General features: G+C 54.9%; 1 protein-coding gene across 3 annotated transcripts in view; it reads right to left on the bottom strand.

The window, feature by feature from the left end:
- Positions 1–7,062: 7,062 nt before the first annotated feature.
- MGAT3 (beta-1,4-mannosyl-glycoprotein 4-beta-N-acetylglucosaminyltransferase) overlaps positions 7,063–20,798 on the bottom strand; it is a 31,947-nt gene continuing 18,211 nt past the window's right edge. For 2 of the 3 annotated variants that reach the window (XM_078076645.1, XM_036078590.2), the window contains exon 2: positions 7,063–11,883. In XM_078076645.1, the coding sequence (XP_077932771.1) occupies positions 10,281–11,882 (1,602 nt within the window). In that variant the 5' untranslated portion in view covers position 11,883 and the 3' untranslated portion in view covers positions 7,063–10,280. Of the gene's footprint in view, positions 11,884–20,181; positions 20,314–20,798 lie in introns of those variants that run through there. The other variant, XM_036078592.2, reaches the window with a different exon arrangement.

The following is a 20,798-nucleotide window of genomic DNA, read 5'->3' as shown; positions in this document are numbered from 1 at the left end:
TGGGAAAGCCATTCTCACCACCTTCTCATATCAGATGGGCAGGGGAGGAAACATCTACCCAGCTGGAAGGGCAGGCAGCCACAAGCAGACCTGAGGCCCCTCTTACCAGATCACTGAGGCAAAACCCGGCACCATCCTGGGCTGTGCTTGGTAACTTCTAAGGGTGTTGATGACACCGGCTGGCAAAGCCTCGCGTTGATGCAGAGCAGTGGGCCTCCATGCTCGGTGACTCGGAAGGGGGACAGATGAACCCTAAGGAAGGTGGCAGAGCGCAGGGGTCTTTGGGGCCCCACTGGGGATGTGCCAGGGGGTGGATATCAACATCTATTAGTGCGAGTGGGGTCTGGGAGACAGCAGCTCCGAGGAAGGGTGAGTTGTTACGTGCACACCGTGTTGGGACAGTTCAGCGGATTTGGTGAGAGCTGCCGGGCCTGGGCAGAGAGTGCTGGGGACACACAGGTGAGGAAGACATGCCCAGCCCGGCTGTGTAGGCAGCAGATGTTCCAGAGGTGTTCATCCTCCAAGCTCCGCCACCTCCTGTGTGAGCTCTGGAACCTTCAGAGCTCCTCGACTGCAAAAGGGGAGAAGAAGAACACGTACCCCTTTGCCCTGCACGCCTTCAACACTTGCACGTTCCCCTAGCATTGCCTTCATCATTTTGCATTTTTCCTAGTCTTGGTTTTCTTTTTTCTTTGTAATTTTCTGTGAGTCTAATTAGCTATATACATCTTTCCATTTTTGTGGGGTGTACTTGGACACGCTGCCTCAAATCCCACCTGACGTCCAGTTGGAGGAGAGGGAAGAAGAGAAGGCAGGCCTGCACTGCTGGTTGTGGCCGTTCCTGGCTCTCCCACTAGGAGGCAGCACAGCACCGTGAGAAGGGGTGGCGGAGGCCCTGGTCCCAACTCCCACCGGAAGCTGTCTGCCTTTGAGCAATTTACTTATATCCTTAATCTCCCCAAATCCTAGCCTCCCCACCCCCACAATCTTGCAGGCTGGTAAGGGGGAAGAATCCCCCCCAAATACCATTTATATTACATGAAGTAATGTATGCAAAGTGCCTGGCATGTATACAGTAGGTGCTCAATAGTTGTATACTCCTACTGTAGTGGTCCTTAACCGCAAGAGTGATTTTTTCCCCCCGGGGGGACATTTAACAATATCTGGGGACATGTTTGGTTGTCACGCTTGGGGGAGGGGATTCACCTAATGAGTAGGGGTCAGGGATGCTGCTAACACCCTGCAATGCACAGGACAGCCCCCCAACGCAGAATTATCTGGCCACGTTGTCACTAGTGCTGAGGTCGAGAAACCCGCAATCAGTTACTCACAATCGATTTTGAGCTCCTAGAGGGCAGAAAATGTGTCTTCATTTCTGTATCTTCCCTGAGGCCCATCACGGTGTGCAGTGAGTGAGTGAGTGAGTGCGGGGTTGAGCTGAAAAGTGAGTAGTGACAAGAAGTGGCGTGGATACGGGGCGGGGGGGGGGGGAGGAGGACTGAGGGTGTCAGACAAAAACGACTAATTCATAGGGTGGGGTCAAACGCCTAACTGCATTAGCCTGGGGGCTTCCTGAGAGATGAATTTAATTTGCAAAAACAAAATTGCTTCTAAGCATCCTCATCAGATTGCTTTAAATGCTGGTGATCAAGGGGACCCTTCGAGAGCTTTATAGAAGAACTGAGTGCCCCCCTTCGGAGCCCCTGCCCCAGGACGTCACAATGGGCTGGACTGGCTGAGTCAGGAAGTTCTCTGCCTCCTATAAATCTCAAGAATGTTGTGTGTTCTTCCCACCACCAACCTGCACCCCAGACCCTGGCCACTATTTGTAGAACCAAATGGTAAACAGTCTACAAGTCCCATTACTGGATAGCAGTGGACCGACTGGCAGAGCAGAACAGGGAATGGAGAGTTATTTTTAACTATGTGATGGACAGTCACGTGGACGAGGGCCTGGCCTTGTCCCACATGAACTTCTAGAAGGCAGAGCATCCAAACAGGCCTGGTGTGAGGCATGCTGGGTCTTCAGAAAGGCTGCCCAGCAGGACACACCAAAGGTTCTCATTATACCATGGGCACTGATGCAGTGTGATACTCGACAGAAGTGGCAAGTCTTGGCCAGGCTGGGCCAGTAACTGAGCTGGGGTGGGAGGGCAGCTAATCCTGTGGGCAAGGCCCTACAGAAGAGGAAGTTTGGGTCATAGAATACCTACTGTCCTCAGGTGGGCAGGTAGGTTGTATGCGATAGAAGCCAGGCAGAGTGGGACATTCAGGGAGCAGGGTATCTGGGAAGTGGGGGTTATTGGACAGCATAGGAGACGGTCCTGGGTTCAAATCTCAGTGCCTCTACTTACTAGCAGCATCCATTCCATAAATAGCTGTTGAGTTGTGTCAGGAACTGTTTGCTCCCAAGTGTGGGAGACAAACACAAAAGCAGACCATCCTAAAACCATGTGGAAAGGGCCGTACTGGAGACATTCGAGACATAACGGGAGCTCAGAGGATCAGCACCTACCCTGGGCGTGGGGAGGCAGAGGTGGGGGCCTTCCCAGCAAGGCCTCCTGGAGAACCTGACACACGAGTGGAGCCTGAAAGAGTGAGTAAGAGTTAGGTACAAAATGGCGGCAGAAGGTTCTGGGCCAAGAGAATAGTGTGCATGAACTCAGGAAGGTTTTCTTTAGAGGAGTGAGAAGGCTTTTGGTTATAAGTAGCAGAAAACCCAGCTCAAAGTGTCTCTCACAAAGGGAATTTATGGGCTCACATAATTGAGAAGTCCTAACTGCGGGTTTTGGGTGAGGCTCTACCCGCAGCCGATGCTAGAAGCTATATACTCCTCCCTCTTATTTCTGGTGGTGGGGGCTCTTTTCCCATCATTCTTGAAGAACTTCTTTTCCAGGAGCTTCCAGCAATTTTTTCTTCTGTATCACTAACCTGGATTGTCCATCCCTAAAGTAATCGCCCTGACCAGGCAGTGGGTGTACCAACTGGTGTAGCCATTCAGGGCTACCCCAAGAGCTGGGTGTGTGCATGTGTGAGTGTGCACATTTGTGTGTGTGCGTCAATCTCACCCAAATGCACGATTAAGAAGTTCTGGTAGGAAGAGATCCTGAGAAGAGCGACTGCAAATGTCCACTATAGCCAGCATTTACTGAGTGCCTACTGCATGCCCAGCTCTGTGCTAGCTGCTTTTCATGCATCCTTTAAGCCCCTTGATGCTTTGAGGTGGGAGTCATCATCTCCACTTTACAAATGCTGAAATGAGGGCTTAAGTCTGAGGAACACATCCAGGGTCAGGTGATTAGCAAGTGGGGACCTGGGATTTGGACCCCGGGTGGTCATCTAACACAGTCTCCAGCACACAGTAGACACTAAATAAATGGTAGCTACTGTTAGGAAGAATTCAAGGATGACTCCCAGATTTCCAGCTGTTGCATGGGTAGATGAGGGGTCATCAATGGGATGGAGAATACAGAACAGAGAGAACAGCCCTGGGCAGGGGTGGGGGGGAAGCTGAGTTCATTTGGTCGCATGGTGTTTGAGGCGACCTTGACCTTGAGGACTAATCCAACAAGCTGTTGGATCCACGGGCTGGATGCCCAGGAGGGAGGACTCCCTGGAGAGACTGATCCAGCACCACCTGGGCGAGAATCAAGAAGAGTAGGCAGAGCAGTGGGTCCAGGATTAAGTCCTGGGGAGCCCCCTTATTGAAGGGGTACATGGAATAAAAGGATCCCAGGAAGGAACATCAGGAAGGAGGAGGAGAAAGTCACAGAGGCTGAGGGAGGGAGTGCGGAGACGGGAAGCGTGACCCTGCGTCAGACACACCACATGAGGGAATGGAGGGTGAGGCTGTGGTCATGATGGTGATGGCTCACACTTTTGAGGCTCTCCCGATGCTCTGGGCTCTGTTCCAAGTTCTGAGCACACTCACAACCACTCCGGAGGCCTGTCCCATGAAGATCTTCATTTTGCAGATGAGCATGCTGGAGAAGGACTTGGCCAAGGGCTGGTGAAAGACCTGACGGAGGCAGCTGAGGTTGTGCGGGTGGTGACCTCTGCAACCCACATTTCTTTGGGGCATCCTCCTTCCTCTGGAAGATCTAAGCTGATCAGCATATTCTACCCATCCCCCCCTCCAGTCTCACCGATTGGCCCAGGGATGATCACATGACTTTATTTCTCTAAGTCACTGAGACACAGGCCCAGGACTTTTAGGGAGAGGAGCTCTGTTTCTTCTGTGCTAAGTTCACAAGATGAGATGCTGTGAGGCCTGGAGCTGCTGCAGCCATGTTGCAGGCATGAGGATTAAGGCTGTCTGGGAATGGGGACAACACGAGATAGGAAGTGGAGCTGAGCTGAGCCACAGAGAGAGCCGGATGACAATGTGACAGTGAGCTCCACCGCAAGCTGTACCTGAAGCCTTTGCTGTGACTGAAGTAACCTGTTAGCAAGCCGATAAATTTCTTCTCTGCTTTACTCATTTGGGTTGGCTTTTCTGTCATTAACCGAAAGCAAACTGTGTCAGTCATCTTATGGCCACAATTAGGCTGTGTAACAAACCACCCCAGTGGCCAAAGCAATTGAGCTCACAAGACTGGATTAATGTTTAGGCTGAACTCGGCCAGGAAGCTCTCCTGGTCTTGGCTAGGCTCACACACCGTGGTGGTCGGCTGGGGTGATGGGAACCACCAAACCACATGCCGAGGCCACAGTGGCAATGACTGGTGCCACTGTTGATGGTTTGTCTCTAGAAGCTTTCAGCAGCCTAGGATAGGTGTTTGAAAGGTGGTTTGTGGTACCAATGTGGGGTTGGACTTTTTCTGCCAAAGGACAGGGTTACAGGAAATCAGGAGCACGGGGGAGGTCAGGTTTGGGGGCAGATTGTACCTCAACTTGAGTTTGTGTGATGCTTCCTTGAGATTAGGTTCAAGTCATGTTTTTTTTGGCGGGAGACCTCAGAGGTGACGTGAGGTCCTTCTCAGAGTCTCACCTCAGTGGGTCTGTGAGGCCAGGGGGGGCCTGTGTGTGTTAATGTCCCCCTTGTCTGGTGCGCAGTCATTGACTGGTTGACCACCTCGTTCTTTTGTGCCTTATCCCTTCCTTTGTCACCAGTAATCCAGGTCAGGCCTGAGCAGGCGGGCACATCCTTGCAGCGACTGCCCTCGTGCAACTGGGCAGAAGAATCCAACCATTCAGTTGAGCCCGGATCGAAATATGGAACTGTTGGCAAATAATTTGCTGTTTTATCTATTAAGTCTCAGGGTGATTTGTGTTGAAGCAATAAATATTTGATAGAGTAAACTAAAACATAAAACTTGAACAATTATTGTAATTTAAAGGACTGAGTTTCCTGCTGTGACTGAGCGTCTGGGAATTCACTAGAAGGGCACATGAGGGGCCAAGGATGCTGACCAGGGGGCTGGCCCTGGGCAAGGCTTTTCACTGCTTTGAACTGTAACCAGAGATTTGTAGACGTTCCATGATTTGGGATGCCTGGGTGGGGACTTCCAGTGGGCTCCAGGATGACGGGCCTTGAGGATGTGGGGGTTTTAATTGCCCACAGCTCAAGCCCCAACCCGGAAAGCAACCACACGAGTGCCTCGCTGATTGCTGCCCTTGTCTCCCCGACCTGATGGGGCTTTCCAGGCTGCGGAGCATGTCCCTGTATTTTATGTTATCCTCTGGATGTTAAATTCTGAAAGCTTTCTATGGACCAATTTTGTAGACAGGAGATTGAAACTGGAGAGAATATGCATCCCCTCCAAGGCCACGGAGCCTGCCATCAAATATTTATTGCTTCAACACAAACCACCCTGAAATTTAATAGATAAAACAGCAAATTATTTGCCGACAGTTCCATATTTCGATCCGGGCTCAACTGAATGGTTGGGTTCTTCTGCCCAGGTGCACGTGGGCAGTCACTGCAAGGATGTGCCCACCTGCTCAGGCCTGACCTGGACCTGACTCCCCACCCCACCTACCCCAAGCACCTGCAGCAGGTGCCTTCCTGCGCTTTGGGAGTGTGGCCAGAGTCCAGGTGTCTGAGTTAGGCATGTGGGCGCTCAGGGGACATTAGCCCCTGCTATAGCCACCAACACTGGCTCTCCTCCCTGTCTCCAGCCTCGGTCTCCCCATCTAACGGGGTGGCTGCCCAGCCACCCCACAGGGGACAGAGGCAGAGTTCAAAGTGTGCCCACTCCCACCATCTCTGAGACTTCCCTTAGAAAATACCCAGAGGGTTCCTTCCCCAGGACAATACCATTATCCACGGGCCCAGAGAAAGCCTCCAGGAAGCCCCCTCACCTTCCACGGCCCCAGGCGCCATCAGAGCACAAGTCCACAGGAGAGACACTGCCATCCTCACCTGCCCCCAAAGGGCCGGCGACAGGACCAGTGCTGGAGATCCAGGTGCGGTCCCTCTTTTGCCAGCCAGGAGCTGTGTGACCTTTGAACCTGTGATGGGGGAGCCTGGCTGGTTCAGCAGGTGGATCATGGGACTCTTGATCTTGGGGTTGTAGGTTCGAACCCCATGTTGGGTGTAGAGATTACTTAAAAAAATAAAATCTTAAAAGAAAAAAAAGGGAACCTGTGACAGGTATAGAGGGGAAGAGCACTGAGGCGGGAGCGTTTGTCTGGATGCCCAGAGAGCAGGACTGGGGGGACGTCTCCCCTCTGGGCAGAGACAGCAGGGGTACCGGCCCACCCAGGAGGGTGAATGTCGCCAGTCCTGGGCCCACTTCTTCTTTCTGTGGCCCTCCTTCTAGCACTTTCCCCTGTCCGGCGTTTCCACCAGGTGTGGGTGGGGTGGGGCAGGAAGCTCCCCTGGCGGCATGCGTGTGTGTATGCGTGTGTGTGTGTGTGCGCGCGTGCATGTGTGACTGCATCCCTCCGTGAAGGGGCTCTGCATGTCCCCCTTCTCCCCAGCAGCCACCCGGTTCATGGGGAGGCTCGCACCCCACTGGCCCAGCCCTGGCAGTGAGGAGGTCTTTAAGAAGACCAGAACCACTCCCTTGCACCCCTCCCTGACCCAGAGCACCCCCAAACTGGCCCCACACGCGTACCTTTCAGACTTTGTAGCTGTTTTTATTATTAATATTATCTTTTCCTTTAAGCATCCCTTTAAGGGTGAAATGAAATCCAACCATTTACAGAGAAAATGATTTCAGAATGTACATATTGATTTTCCCTTACAAAAAAAATAATACTATTATCATTGGCGTCCTTAAATTATGCATTTCCCAGGGCCCTGCCTTCCACTTGGAGAAGTCCTGTCTCCCCTCCCCGCCTGCCCCCTTTGCCCCCAAAGCTCTCCCATGTCCACCGCTGCAAACCTGCCCCCATGAACTGACATGACCTGTGGGTGGGCTGAGCCTCCTGAGTCTGGAGGTCATAGGGCCAGTGGTTCCCAGGGAAAGACACCTAGTGACGGTGACAGGGCCAGCAGTGTGCCCGCACTCCCATTCACAGTTTGGTTTCCTTTCATACTGGGGGAGTGGCCCAGGGCTCCCCTGCCCCCCCAAATTCCCAGTGTATGATGTGAGTGTAAGTGAAACTCTTCAACCCCACACCTTGGCCCCCCCACCCCTCTGATGGCCGCCCTCTCCACCCAATGGCCAGGTCTCCCCTTGGCAGTGACCACAAACATGCTCTGGGTCTGAGAGGGAAGGTGGGGCCTGGCAGGTCTGAGCTCCCCCCCTTTTCCTTCCCCTGCCCTGGAGCTGGTGAACTGGAGGCCAGGGACCCCGCCAGCCTGGGGAGGGGGCGTCCCCACAGCAGCTGAGTGTGCCGGGGGCATGGGATGAGGAAGCCCACCCTGGGCTAGGGCTCAGGCATGATTCAGGAGCCCCCAGAGACCGCCGGTCCAGGAGGTGAGCAGAGGTGGCTGGGAAGGCAGGCCCTGGCCTGAGTTGGCCCAGAGCCACACGGACATTCTGACCTCTTTCGCCACTTCTCAGCTCCAAGAGGGACTGGGAGAGCAGCTGTTATAACTCCAAGGGAGGGGTTCCCTCGGGGCACGCCATGGACTCCCTTGGGGAGGGACAGTGGAGGCCAGAGAGCCCCCTCCGCCTGCTTCATGCCTGCCCACCAGAGGCTGTTCTGCGGCCAGCTCCCCAGACCATGCCCACGCCAGACATTTCCTTGGACGGAGCTGTGGCAAAGGAGACGCCCTTCTCTCCTGGCCCATCAGGAAACCCCAATAAGACACCCAGAGAAAGTCCAGGCTCGAGGCTGGGTGGGACCGGATGGAAGGATATGGTTGGGACCAAGATGGGCTGGAGAGGTAGTGAGCTCTCAGATGTTCAGCCCTCGCGTCAGGAGGATTCTCATTCCTTGGACTGAAAGACGGATGGACAGACAGACCCCGCACCCCCTTTAGCCTTGCTTTCTAGGCTCCCCAAGGGCTTTCTGCCTCAGTTACCTTGTGGGAGCCGCAAGGAGGTGTGGCCACAGGCTCCAGGTCCTGGGGAAGGGGAGGCCTGGGCCCTGCCCCCACATCCATACAGAAGCATATATTTACAGGGACACCCCAATACAGACACGTACAAGTACACACCAAGCATGCACACATGCCCATAAATACACACACACACACACGCACAAACATGTACCGTCCCACAGGCAGGCTCTGCATCCTGGCATCACTGGGTGAACATCTACGGGGCCTCGGGAGGGGGGGTGTTATCACCCCTCCTACAACTACAGGCTCTAACTGCCCCCCAACCCTGGGCTGGCAGTGAGTGAGGGCAGGAGCAGGTGCTTCTAGGAGTTCTGAATGTGAGAGTAGGATCCTAGGACTGCGTTAGTCATTCCTATGCTCTCTCCCCATCCCCCTCCCTCTGTGCCAGAGATGCTCTTGTCTCCTATCTCCATTCTCTCCTCCTTCCTTTACTAAGAGAACTCTCAGGCTGAGGCTGGGCATGCGGCTGAAGACTACCTTTCCCAGCTTCCCTTGCAGCTACTTGTGGCCATGTGACTAAGACCTGGCCTGTGAGATGTGATCAGAAGTGAACATGCCTGTTCGGGCTCATGCCCTTATAAGGAAAGGGCATGTACTTCTCTTGCCGTTCTCTGTTTCCCCTGGGCTGGGATGCACATGTGATGGTGGGAGCTGAAGCAACCACTCTATCCAGAATTGGAAGGTGCATATGAAGGAAAGCAGAGCTGCCTTACCAGATCTGGACCATCTCTCTCTAGGCAGTTAAGCTAGAAACAAGCTTGTCTTGCTTAAACCACTGTATTTTGGGGCTTCTTAATTAGAGCAGCTTAGAATCTAACCAATACATCCCCTGCCCTCATGAGGCAAAGAGGAATGAGATGACATACAGCTGGCTTTCAAGTCCCTCCTGGGTCCAGGGCAGCCCCGTGGGCCCTTCCTGGCTCTAGCCAGCCCCAGGAAGGGGCGCAAGGGTGACTCTACCAGAGACGGTGGGGAGCTGGGGATGGGGTAATGGGGAACCGCCTCCTCCCCCACGCCCCCTCCCAGGCCCGACCTATGAGGCTGGTAGATGGTCTAGTCTCTGGCTCCCATCCCACCCTGAGAACTGGACTCTTGGCCTTGCAAGGACTGAGTGGGCAGCCCACAAGACAGCAATATAAAAGAAAGAAGGAATGTCAAGGCCAGGTTTGGAACCAAAAGGAAGACTCCTTGGACTTCCGCAGACCCCTGCCTACCCCAAAGGTGCTATCCAGCACAGGGGTGGCCTATGGGGCAGAGTTCTCAGCTCCCTCTGGCTCAGCTCTTCTGAGGACACTGCAGTTCTTCCCAGCTGGCTGCTGTTTTTCATCCCCTCCCATCTTGGGTGTCCCCTTTTCCTCCTGGACCCCAAAGCATCTATTTACAGAGCCCCAGGACCTCCTGACACGTCCACTTTTCCGCTGCCAGTCCAAAGCCCCAGGAGGCCAAATGGTAGGTTTCTTCCTGGCAGGGGCCGCAGCTCCCACCTGGTGGCCCTGGGGAGCTCCTGCAGGTTCCCTTCCCCACCCTGCCCGCCCTCCCTTGCCACCCAGTAACCATCATGCACTCTCGGCTGGCACTCCCCCTGCCACAGGGCTCTTGGTGGTCGGAAGGGCTGGACTCCCCTCTCCTGATGAGGAAGGATGTTTTGTGAGCTCACAGGCCTGACCCTTGATTCACGAGGGCCTGAGTAGGGACGACTCCTCCACCCCTCCACTCCTGGTCTTCTCAAGAACCAGCCAGAGGGCAGAGGGAGGCAGGAAAATACCAGGAGGGGCAGCCGCTGCCCCCCACCCTGCCACTGGCCCTCTACGATCATGCAGCCTTAGCCTTCAACCACATCCAATTTGCCCCTGGCGGGTGGCCTTCCCTCGGGACCCCTGATCCGCCGCCCACCTGCCGCCGTGCTCTTGGGCTCCTGGTAGGGGTTGTCCAGCAGGTAGCGGAACTGGGCGTAGTTGTTGAGCAGGTACTTAGGGGCGTACATGTGTTCGCTGGGGTCGGCCGGCGGGTACTCCTGCTGCGTGCCGTCAAACCAGCCCCCGGTGCGGATCAAGCTCCGGATGTAATTGAGGTCCCGCTTGTCCTCGTAGTCGCCCCAGCGGGGGAAGTCGCCGTTCTGGGCGGACACGAGCTTGAAGTAGATGCCCTCGGGCGTGAAGCACCAGGAGCAGTGCCAGCCGGCGAAGTGCAGCGGGCTGCCGAGCGACCACTGCACCAGGATGTGGCCCGTGCGGTTCTCGTAGTGCCGGAAGTTGGGCATGGTGTAGTACTGGCGGCGGCGCAGGCGGATGCCGTCCAGCCCGTACACCGTCTGCAGCATGTCCACCGTGCAGCCCGACACCACCTCCAGGGTGCCCGGCTGCTTCCAGAAGAAGCCGTACAGCGACTTGCGCATGTGGAAGGCGAACGGCTCGGTCCAGCCGTCGTAGAGCTTGAGGAAGAGCACGCCGTCGCGCGCGGGGATCTCGTCGGCGTCGTCGATGATGAAGACGTCGTCGGGCCGCAGGTTGCGCAGACGCGACACGCCGTCCTGCGTCAGGAAGGTGCGCAGGTAGTCGTCGGCGATCCAGCCGTCCTGCCGCCCGCCCAGCGGGAAGTGGTCCAGGAAGACGTAGAGCACCTTGTGCCGGATGTACTCGAAGGTGCCGTTCGTGAGCATCTCGCGGAACTTGAGCGGCCGCGGCTCCCCGTAGGCCGTGAAGTTGGACTCGCACACCACGAAGGCGTCCACCACGTCGCCCAGCTCGTGGAAGCGCACGTCCAGCAGGTCGAACTCGTGGTTGATGTTGATGGCGTTGATGACCCGCCGCGGCACCTCGCGGGGCACCAGGCGCTCCTTGGTGGGCAGGTTGGAGTACTGCACCACGGTGGGCACGCCGCAGCTGGGCCCGTGCCAGCCCGGGAGGCACACGCACTCCACCCACTTGCGCCGTGGGCCGCGGGCCCCCGGGCGCTCGCGGGCGCTCAGCAGGTGCCGGGCCGGGCCCCGGGCCGAGGAGCCGTCGGCCCCCTCGGCCTTCTCCTCGGGCCGCCCCGAGAGGGGCTTCTCCAGCATCTTGGTGCCTGGTTTGAAGCAGACGCCTCCCGCCTTGGTGCGGACGAAATACTCGGTGGTGTCCTCGGGCAGCACGAAGTCCATCCGGTGGAGCTCTTCGGTGGCCTTGCTTGGTGACAGCGGCTGGAGCAGGGGCGAGTGGGAATAGAGCGGCGTTCGCAGCAGGTCGGGGCTGCCCGGCTCCGGGCTGGCCTGGGGCGTGACGGGGGCATTGTTCCAGAAGAAGCTGGACACGAGGTTCGGGCTGAGGGAGGCCAGCTCTCGAGGGAAGGTGACATAGGACAGGGTCTTAAAGAAGTGCAGGAAGGAGATGAGGCACAGGCCGGCCATACAGAACATGAGAAAGAGCTTGTAGCGTCTCATCTTCATCCTGCAGTAAAGAGGGATAGAGCGGACGGGTCAGGGGTCTGCAGACCTGGGTGAGGACAGCCTGAGGCCCCTCTCCTAAGGGAGGGACCCCAGGGAGGCCTTTGCAGCCACCGCGTCTGTGAACGTCCTGGCCAGTGCCTGGCGCCCCTACAGGAAGTCACCTCCTGGCCGCCACGAGTCCAGCCTGTGAGTCCCAACTCGCTGTACCAAGTACCCCTGGAAGGCGAGGCAACAAGGAAATTCCCCTCCTGGCTCAGGACCTCCTCCCTTCCCCTCAGAGAGTACCAGGTCACCACACCCACCACACCCACCCCCGCTGCAGCCTGATCCTCCACCTGGCCTGCTTCCCCTGACCAGACCGGCTTCGGCTTCACCGCTAGGCTTTGCTCTAGGAACAATGCAGCCTGGGAAAAGCTCAACTCTGCAGTGCAGAACCTGCCCCAAGGGAGGGGCAGAGGGGGCTGCAGGCTGCCAACGTGGGTCCGTCCCCTCCCTGCCCTGCCCAGGGTGCTTTCCTCTCTTTTCATTTCTTTCTTTCTTTCTTTTGTGGATATGTTGACAAATTTTTTTTTTTTTTTAAGATTTTATTTATTTATTTAAGAGAGAGTGAGAGTGCATGAGCAGGGGGAGGGGCAGAGGGAGAAGCAGACTCCCAGCTGAGCAGGGAGCGCAATGCGGGGCTCTACCCCAGGACCCCAGGATCAAGACACGAGCCAAAGGCAGATGCCTAACTGACTGAGCCACCCAGATGCGCTTGACATATCTTTTTAATTCCTTTTCACTGAAAAAATTCACAGGTCTCAAGGAAACACATTTAATTCTAACATATTTAAAAGAATAAGTAAAAGTTCCCCTTCATTACCCCTTTGCTAGACCAATCTCCAGGCATAAACAGTTTGATCTGTTTGAGGTGTGTTGCTGGTTTTATATGCAGTATTTGTTTTTGATTTCCTATTTTTCATAAATATTATCATATTGGATATTAAGTACAATCAAGTTGTTTTCCTCAATCAATGATAAAGAGATTTTCGTATCAGTAGTAATAAATCTACCATTTCCTTTTAAATCCCACACAATATTCCATGGTTATTTTGAATGAATCACTCTATTCATGAGTGATTCATGAGTATAACCATTCTTTCTATTCACTTACACAGTTCGATTTATCAATTAGCTTATGGCTGTGGAATGGAGAGCCTTGTATATTGTTTTTTACAATTTAAGTAAACTTTCTATTGTAGAATATTTGTAGCGTATCGGAAAAGTTGCAAAGATAGTACAGAGGGTTCCCTTACACTCCTCCTTCGGTCTCCCCCATGGTTAATGTCTTACACCACCATGATACATTTGTCATAACTCGAAAATTGAAATGGCCACATAACTATTAACTGAAGTCTATACTTCATTCAGATGTGCTATTTATCTCATGAATGAACCTGCGGAGCAAGAACACACTTCTGACCATAATCCTCCAGCTTGTTTTGTCCTGGAGCCCAGGGAGGTGGGCAGGCAGGCTGGGAGGCTACACTCACTGGGCCAAGTAGGACCAATGATGGTTGGATGATCTATCGAGTCTCGGGAGGGGCTAGGACAGAAACTGGCCTTTGGCATCTGGTGTTTGCATTTTCCCTTCCATAGATCCCCATGAGTGAGGCACTGTCCCTCCACGTAGAACATTCTTTCCCTTCAAATGTTCCTTTCTGTGGCTTCTCCTTACTTCTCTGGGTCATTTGGGTGCCTTGCTGCCATACACTCCCCTCCACTTCCTAACTCTGAGGACAGCAGGGGAGAGTGGAAAGATGCACACTTGGCTTCAAACTTCTGTGATCTTAAGCAAGGCTCCTCACTATTCTAAACCTCAGTTTCTACACCTGTGAAATGGGTACAGCGTTCCCGGTGGGCAGCAGGTGCTCAATAAACTTCTGTCCTTTCAAGGCTGGAAGATTCCAACATACTTTTCTCTAAGCTATGTGGTCATAAGGCACAGAATCATGAAATGTTTGATCTAGAATTTTAAGAACCACCTCCTCCAACCTTCTAATTTTACAGAGGAGGAAACCAGGACCCAGGGGGCTTCAGGGACCCGCCTGATGTTACAAAGCTGGGGCAGGAATCTGGGTGGCTTGCCTCCTGTTCCACCCCCTTCCCAGCCTCACGTTGGTGAGGAGTCCTGAGCAGGGTGGTGAGGAACAGTGGAGTGGCTGCCAAGTCCCCTGGCCGGGGTACTTGCACTATCAGGTCCAAGGGGACGCACCTCCTCCAGTTTGAATGCCCAGCCCTCCTGGAGCCTGCCCGAGGGTGGCTGGCACAGCTGACTGCCGGCAGTCGGGTAGGACAATTGGGGCGGGGGACCTGGCCTCTGCTAAATGTCAGCTGTCCCAGGGCGGGGGCGGTTTGCTGCTGGTCTCCACTGGCTTTTGGGAAGGTGGGAGGGAGGGGCTGCTCCTTGGCAACATTTGGAAGTAGGTCTTCTGGGCTCCTCTCTCTCTAATGGATCCCAGCCCTACTCTGGCAAAGTGAGACCGGGCAGACCAGGCCAGCAGGGTGAGTGGCGGGGCAGAGGGGTGAGGCCCGATAAAGATGGGTAGATAGGAGTTCCTGCTGTGGCAGAGACCAGGCATCAGGCAACACTGCAGATGGAGGTCAGCACAGCAGAAGCCTCCAGACTGACCCACCAGAGGGCCCTGAGGACCTAGTAAGGCAGCCCTGATCCTTCTGGCAGGCTCTTCTTTCCCACTTGGAACCAGCCTCTATGGAGCACACCCCAACCCTGGCCCTTGTTGGACTGAACTAGCCCATGAGCTGTGGAGGGCGGGGCCAGGCTGCCGCTCCCGCTCATTCCCCCAGCAGCAGTGGCCCTGCTGGGCGCGAAGGGCCCCTACAGCCTCGCCAGGGTCACCCTGACCCAGCTGCCCCTCGGCTCCCCGACCAGGCTGGCTTTCAGGACCTGGTCACACCTGGCCAGATGTGCCCTTCGGAGGACAGACTCACCAGTGCTTGGGATCCCCCTTTCACTGGGGCTTTCAGAGTGAGGCCCCTTGATGAGGCTCCAGCCTGGCTTGCTGCAGAGAATCAAGGAAGTGTGTGCGGCTAATTTCATTACTTGGGCTGCTTAGAAAATGCCGAAGCACATGGTGGTCGGCCTGGAGCAAGTCAGTGCCTCACAGACCAGATTTGCTGGGACACCTTCACTTTCAGCTTCACTCTTACTCCTCCTTCACCCTTACTCCCCGATCCCTTTTTATCTTATCTTCATGTATTTCTTTAATAAATGCTTGAAATATTTTTTTTCCCCACTGAGTGGCATCTAAATAGGAAACTGAATAAATAAAGCATGGGCTCCTGAGGTCTCATGCAAATCTCATGCACCCTGGGAGGTTACTGTAACCACCCATTTTACAGATGGGGAAACAGAGACTCAGAAAGATGACAAGGCTTTTCCCAAAGGCCATTAGGACAGTTCGGTTCCCGTGCCAGCACCTTCCTCCCTCCTTACAGCTGAGATGAGCCCTCCAGGTGGCCCAGCTGTGGGCTAAATCCGCGGAAGCAAATGAGGCCCCAGCTGGCAGAATTTCTACCTCCGTTATAAAGCTTCGTCGAGAACCCATCAGGTATCACAGCAAAGCTGACGGTCTTTGACGCTCACAAACCAGTAACTGTCCCGAGCACATTCCACACTAGACCTCATTGAATCTTCTCAACACGAAGCAGGTACCGTTGTCATCCCCATCTTACAGATGAGGACACCGAGGCCAGAAAATGACATAACTTACCCAGTGTCACACAATTAGTAAGGGTCAGACTCTGTGGGGTCCAGTGGTAAATCTGTCCTGAGCCCCTTCCATCTGCCACATTCAACCCAAGTAGGGTGACACCCATGAAGAGTCTACTGGTGACCAGTGAAGACAAGCCAGGAGATGGAACAGCCACCATCACATTTGACCCACACAATACCCCACAGGGTGCCCACCTGACCCATATCACCCACTCACAAAGCAACTACTTATCAAGAGCCCGCTGCGTGCCAGGCACTGTGCTAGGCCCTGGGAGCCCAGGAGACAAGGCAAACGAGGACCCCACCTCCGTGCAGCGTACCCGGGGGTGAACAGGACAAGGGACTGCAATAAATTAGAAATAAATGAGTCAAGTAATACTGCGCATTAGAAAGAGTCGTGCTCCAGAGAAAAAGCTGGGTAAAGGCTAGGAGGTAGAGTGGGCTCGGTGACAAACAGGGTGCTCAGTGCAGGCCTAACTGGGAAGACGGAGACTTGACAAAGACGAGGGGGCAGGGGAAGAAGGTTCTGGGAAGAAGGAACAGCCGGTGCTCAGGAGGGAGGCGGACAGGATGGGCCCAGATCACACGGCGCCTGGGGTCACAGCAGGAAATGTGGCTTTCACAGGAGGATTCTGGGCAGAGGAGGAACATGACCTGACTTTGGTCTGCACAGACTCACTCGGGCTGCTCTGTTGAGAGGACACGGTTGGCTGCAGGGTGGAGCAGGGAGCGTGGCGAGGAGGCCCCAGCACCATCCAGGTGTGACGGGGGTGGCTTGAACCACGGTGAGAGCCGTGCAGAAAGCGCTTAGGTTCTGTTGGACTTGCTGAAGACGTGGATGTGAAGTGTGAGCAAGGAGTCTGGACCGAGAAGGACGGAGAAGCCTTTGACTGGGGTGGGGGCCACCCCTCAACAGCCTTCACGGAGATGGGTGAACAGCAGAGCTGGGCTTTGAGTCAGGCTGTCTCTGCAGGTCCTCGCTCTCACCCTCAAGCAGCATCCCTCCCAGCAGATGCAAACACTGAGGCTGAGTGAGGGGCGTGGCCAGTCGCTTCGCTGGCTAATGGCAGAGCCTGGCTGTTGACTTTGGTCTCTGGATCCAAATCTCATGTCCTTTCCACAGTATGCTTGGTCTAGAAGCTTCACAGGGTAGATGGGGGTGGGGTGAGCAATGCTTTGGATCTGACGTCCCCCTGTGGGCTCTGGGAGGAGGAGCTGGGTTGGGGAGCATTGTCCAGCTCACCATTCTCCACTCCCTACTCCTGCTGGCTGGCATGCATTAGCTTGAGCCCCTCTGGGAACTCAGGACCCCAGGTGGGGTGCAGTGGCCAGGACCTGCCTGGAGAAGCAAGTTAGCTGAGGAAGGACTTGGGGTCTCTAATGGGCTGGCCCGCTGCCCTCCAAGGCCTAGGCAGGCACTTCCCTAAGGACAAAACCCCTGTCTGGGTCCCTCCTGCTGCTGAGGATGACCTTAGGCAGCTCAGAGGCCATATTTAGGCCCTTACTCATTTCAGTAAAATTCACTGGATATTTCTCCAGTGCTTGCTTTGTGTCAGGGCTGGCCTCTCTTGAAACCAAGTGGCTTCTGCCCCGGGTTAGGACCTGGAAGAACCATACTGAGTTCTGCCAACCCTCCTCCTGACTCCCTGCATCAGCCTCTGGGTTTATATAGCCCCTGTCAACCTGAGTCTCAAGAATGCTTGGCCTCTCTGAGCTTCAACTCCCCCATCTATAAAATGGATATAATCATTCCTGTCCTGCCTATTTTATTTTTTTTATTTTTATTTTTTTAAAGATTTTATTTATTTACTTGAGACAGAATGAGAGAGAGAGAGCACATGAGGGGGGGAGGGTCAGAGGGAGAAGCAGGCTCCCTGCCGAGCAGGGAGCCCGATGCGGGACTCGATCCAGGGACTCCAGGATCATGACCTGAGCCGAAGGCAGTCGCTTAACCAACTGAGCCACCCAGGCGCCCCTGTCCTGCCTATTTTAAATGAGACACCAAATCAGAGAGACCAGTCCATAGCCCTGCCCTGTTGCCAATGCTCACCATGCGGAGCTCACCTTCCCTGACCTCTGTCTCCCCAGCTGGGCTACCAGCAACCTGGGGCAGGGAGCTGTACACAGAAGGTGCTCAATAAAAGCACCCTGCATTGCCCTGGGCCTCCTCAATGTGCTCACCATCACTTCCATACACACAGACTCTGGAACAAGACTCCAAATCCTGGCTCTACCATCTCCTGTGTAGCCTTGGGCAAGTTCACAACTTTCCTCCTTTTTTTCATCTATAAAATGAGGGTTCAATAATCCATATAAAGTGCCTGGCGCATAGTGAGTACGAAATACACTATAACTCTTCTTACTCCTGTTGCTATATCCCAGCCTGGCAGAGAGAACCTTTGGGTGGGGGCACGGCAGGAGTAAAGGCTTGGAAGTGAGCCCCTGGCAAAGCCTGGGCCTTGGTGGGTGCTGTCCCGTCTCAGAGGAGCAAGGAGCAGAGCAGGGGCTCAGCAAGTGAAACCTAGGCAGAAACTGAGCCGGACGGTGGAGGGGCTGGGGAAGGGCGCCCTGCTTCCTGGGGAGCCGGGGAAAGGAGGAATTTCAGGCTCTCTAAGAGCCTCCCCAGCACCCCCACCCAACATACACACACCCAGGGGCCTGGGTCTCCTGCATGAAGGTGGGGGGGGGTGCTGGGTGCTTCCTGGTAGCAGATAATCAGGGATGGGGGAGGCTAAGGCTGACCCTGACCCAGGATGGTGGCAGGATCAGCCCACCCTGGGCCTCCTCTTCTTGTGCTGACTTGTGGCTGTGGCCATGCCCCAGAAGGTGCCCCTGGGCAGGTTTTCTTCCTTCCCTCCTCTTCCCACTCTTTCCTTCTCCTCCTTGCGCCCTCTTTCTCTGGGCTCTGCTTAGAAGGTTGACTGGGTAAGGGAGGAAAGCAGATGAGCCCAAGCCCCACAACCCACCCATAATCTCAGGGTCAGGGCTCAAGCTGTCTGGGGGGTGGCTCTTGGGCAGAGAGGACAGGTGCTCCCTGGAGACCACAGGCTATGACTGTGGGCCTGGCCAGGCTGACAGTAGCCTCATGGATGCAGACATACCCTGACAGCTGTCATCGGAGTGACGGGAGTCTCCTGTGGAGCTCTCCATGGTCCTGAGCTCGCCTGCGCTGACCACGGTCCTAGCTTAGCCCTGGGAATGGCCTCCACCAGCCTCTCACTGGCCCCTGCCAGCCTCCTCCGTGGTTCAGTGGCTCATGTCTTAATGGCCACTTCCCCTGCCCACCATTCTCTGGCCCCCTTCCCTGCCTGCCTCATGACACCTGATCCCTGGTGTCCTCAGTTCTGGAGCAGCCACGGGGCACTCAACTCCTACACTGGGTGAAGGGATCAGCTGTGTTCTGAGTCCAGCAGCAAAGAGGTTTGACACCTAGTAGGTGCTCAGGACGCTCTGGAAATGCCATGAGGAGAAATCTTGGGAGGTTGCACAGCTAACCTCATCTCCACTCTTGGGCAGGAAATGGCCCATCTACAAACCCCACCTGGGAGCACCTCTGAATGCACCCCACATTCGAGCCCCGCATCGGGCTCCCTGCTCCGTGGGAAGCCTGCTTCTCCCTCTCCCACTCCCCCCACTTGTGTTCCCTCTTCGCTGTGTCTCTCTCTGTCAAACAAATAGATTAATCTTAAAAAAAAAAAAAAAAAGAAAGGGCATCTTGATTTTGAGCTGCAGTCCGCCTCCCTGTGCTCACCTCCACCCCATTCCAGTCTTACCCTATGTGACCCAAGGGCTCTGCCCATCTCCACGAGGGAGGCAGGAGGTGTATCTTGGCAGCAAACTCTGCCTAAGACACAGGGTAGGCACAGTGGTTGTGACGTCAGATCTGAACACTGCCCCTGACCTTGGCAAGTTATCCTACCTTTCCCGGCCTCAGTTCCCCTTCTCTGTAAAATGGAGGTATAACAAATGAATTAATCCATGCAAAGGACTAGTAACTGTGTCTATGCATCAAGTAGGTGCTCAGTGAACACTGGCCTTCATTGTCACTGGAAATCAGGAAGATTTGGCTTGAACCCCAGTGCTGTAATTTACTGTGTGCCTTCAGGCAAGTTACTTAGCCTCTCTGAGCCTCAGTCTTAGCCGTAGAAGGACGATATCCTCTCCCTTGCAGTCCTGTCGGGAGATCTGGATGAGCCGTGGTATCAAAGCATCCTGCATGGAGCCCAGCACTTGGTAGATGCTCTAAAAATGCCTGTTTCTTTCCTTCCATTTGCCTTTCCTGCCAGGCAACCAAATGCAGATGACATGACTAAACACGCCAGGCTTGCTCCTGGCCGGCTTTGTTAAAGGACTGAGCCAGTTGGAAGGCTGCTTACTACTGACTGGCACCCAACACCCTACTGGGCAATCTCAGTGACTCATCTGGCTTTCAGAGCCCAGGAAACCTGGAGCCCCACAGAGGTTCCAGACTCCTCTCCCGGGGTCTGAAGGGCCCCGGAGTAAGAATATTGTCCAAACCCTCACCCCAGGCCGGTGCTCCTGCCAAGTGCCCATCTGGCCTCTGCTTGTCCAATTCTTAGCGCCACCCATTCCAAGCACGTTGGGCTGGTAGAAATTCTTCCTCCTATTGACCTAAATCAGCCTCCCTGGAGCTTCTGCAACTGTTTCCGGGTCCTTCCTTGGGGTTAGGCAGAGCAAGGCAGCGCCTGAGGAATCAGAAGACTCCGAGGCAAAAAAAGGGTCCTTCTAATGTGAGGTTCCACGATCCTACACGGAGAGACGGGCAGAGGAGGCAGCTACGGAGTCCGACAAATTCCAGAATTCTGGCAAGATGAGAGAAACAACTGACGCTCTGTTTATTTCTTTAGCTTTCATCATTTTATTCATTCCTTCGGCTCCTATCCATCAGGCAGAGCTCCATAAGGGTCAAGCCTACACGCGGGGGTCACCCCACAGCCAGCGCATCATCCAGGCTACTGGTGGACATTTCCCAAGACCCTGCAGTGTGCCAGGCGCTGCCCTTGCAACAGCTGGAGAAATTAGGGGCCCTTCCTGGGGCCCACCCTGGAGGAAGGTATGTGAGTCTCCATTTTGTAAATGAGGAAATGGACGCTTCAAGGTTAAGCTACTCGCTCAGCCAC

Source organism: Halichoerus grypus, chromosome 6 (assembly GCF_964656455.1).
Source record: "Halichoerus grypus chromosome 6, mHalGry1.hap1.1, whole genome shotgun sequence".
NCBI classification, from domain to species: Eukaryota; Metazoa; Chordata; class Mammalia; order Carnivora; family Phocidae; genus Halichoerus; species Halichoerus grypus.
The sequence above is the reverse complement of the archived record's forward strand: the minus strand, read 5'-3'. Positions and strand labels throughout refer to the sequence as shown.